The 1,483-nt window shown below is 42.3% G+C and overlaps 1 protein-coding gene across 1 annotated transcript; it reads left to right on the forward strand.

Annotated features, from left to right (window-relative positions):
- Positions 1-248: 248 nt before the first annotated feature.
- On the forward strand, positions 249-1,232 carry LOC145017360 (putative calcium-binding protein CML35). Its single transcript, XM_078975406.1, has one exon. It carries the CDS (start codon positions 293-295, stop codon positions 974-976), a length of 684 nt encoding a protein of 227 aa, XP_078831532.1. The 5' UTR covers positions 249-292; the 3' UTR covers positions 977-1,232.
- The last annotated feature ends 251 nt before the right edge of the window (positions 1,233-1,483 follow it).

Genomic DNA, 1,483 nt, shown 5'->3' on the forward strand with positions numbered 1-1,483 from the left:
AGAATTTAATATATAGTAAGGTGGAGGTTCCAAAAACGAGTTTGAGGATTTTTAAGGGACGACATCTTTGATACTTTAATAAATTTATACAACCCCATAAATAAATAAATAAATAAATAATCATGGTGATGGCCTCCTATGAAGCTTCCCGGAAGCTCACTATGCTCTCCCTCCACTCCTCCATTTAACCAGCCCCACCTTCCTCTCTCCTTCTGCACATCAGCTTCCTTCTCTCTCTTTCTCTCATTCTCAACTCTTAATATCCACCACATTCTTATTAATCGCTGCAATCATGAAAATCTCCGGCAAACTCAACCCCAAACATCTCTTCCGATCAAATAAAAACCGTTCGGTTTCCAGATCTGATCCATCCTCTTTCGGTTCCTACGCCACGACGTCCTCTACCTCGTCGGAGCCCAGCCATGGCCACAACAAGTCCATGTCAAGCGGTGTTGCTACTCCAACCAGCGTCCTCCCAAGGCACTCGAACTCGCACTCGCACGAAATATCTTCTGAGGAGTGGTTGGAGAATTCTACCGACGTACAGTTTGAGTTGGTGCAAGCGTTCAGGTTTATTGACAGTGACGGTGACGGAATGATAACGAGGGAGGAGCTCGAGGCTGTTTTGAACCGAATCGGAGGATCCGAACCTCCAATCCGGGAGGAGCTAAGCCTGATGTTGAGTGAACTCGATAGAGACGGCGACGGGATTATTACTCTGGAGGAGTTCGGAGCCATAAGCTCCGCTTTTGGTCCGCCAGCTTGCGATACTGAGCTGAGAGACGCTTTTGATTTTTTCGACACCGATCGCGACGGGAAGATAACGGCGGACGAATTATTCGCGGTGTTCAAATCGATTGGGGACGGGCGGTGCACGTTAGAAGAATGCAGGAGTATGATAAGTAGCGTGGATAAGAACGGAGACGGGTTCGTGTGCTTCGAGGACTTTACGCGTATGATGGAACAGCAAAGATGAAGAAGACATGACATGATTTGCTTTTCCAAGTTTTTTGGGGTTAGATGATGATGATGATGATGATGATGGAATTAAATTGTTAATAGATGATTATGAGTGTGTTCAAGGGTTTTCAGTTAGAATCAATGTTGTATTGTTGTTGTTAGAATATAGCTTATAATATTGCGCAGAATCTATGTGCTGGTCGCCGTATGTTTGTTTGTGCGTATTTGCTGTGTTTATCAAAAGCGTTTGGCGGATTGCCTGCCACTTCCCACTTTCTCTCTCTCAATCCCATAAAAACACTTGTTTATGGATTGTCAGGAAAACAAAACATGTCTCGCTAGTTTTTAATTCAACAGAAAACCACAAAAAAACATTTAAAACGAAATAAGGTTTTTCCAATAATTAAAATATATTAATCATATTTTGAAAATAGATCAATTTCACATATCATATCTCGAATTGGCATTATACTTGCAACGTTATCAAAACTACGCTGTTTTGATGATTTTGACGAACCATAAA

The sequence above is a fragment of the Lactuca saligna genome, chromosome 9 (genome assembly GCF_052625555.1).
Source record: "Lactuca saligna cultivar CGN05327 chromosome 9, ASM5262555v1, whole genome shotgun sequence".
In the NCBI taxonomy this organism is placed as follows: domain Eukaryota; kingdom Viridiplantae; phylum Streptophyta; class Magnoliopsida; order Asterales; family Asteraceae; genus Lactuca; species Lactuca saligna.

Bases quoted from the DNA above. Each gene is read 5' to 3' on its own strand.
- LOC145017360 (XM_078975406.1), top strand. From the start codon at position 293: ATGAAAATCTCCGGCAAACTCAACCCCAAACATCTCTTCCGATCAAAT.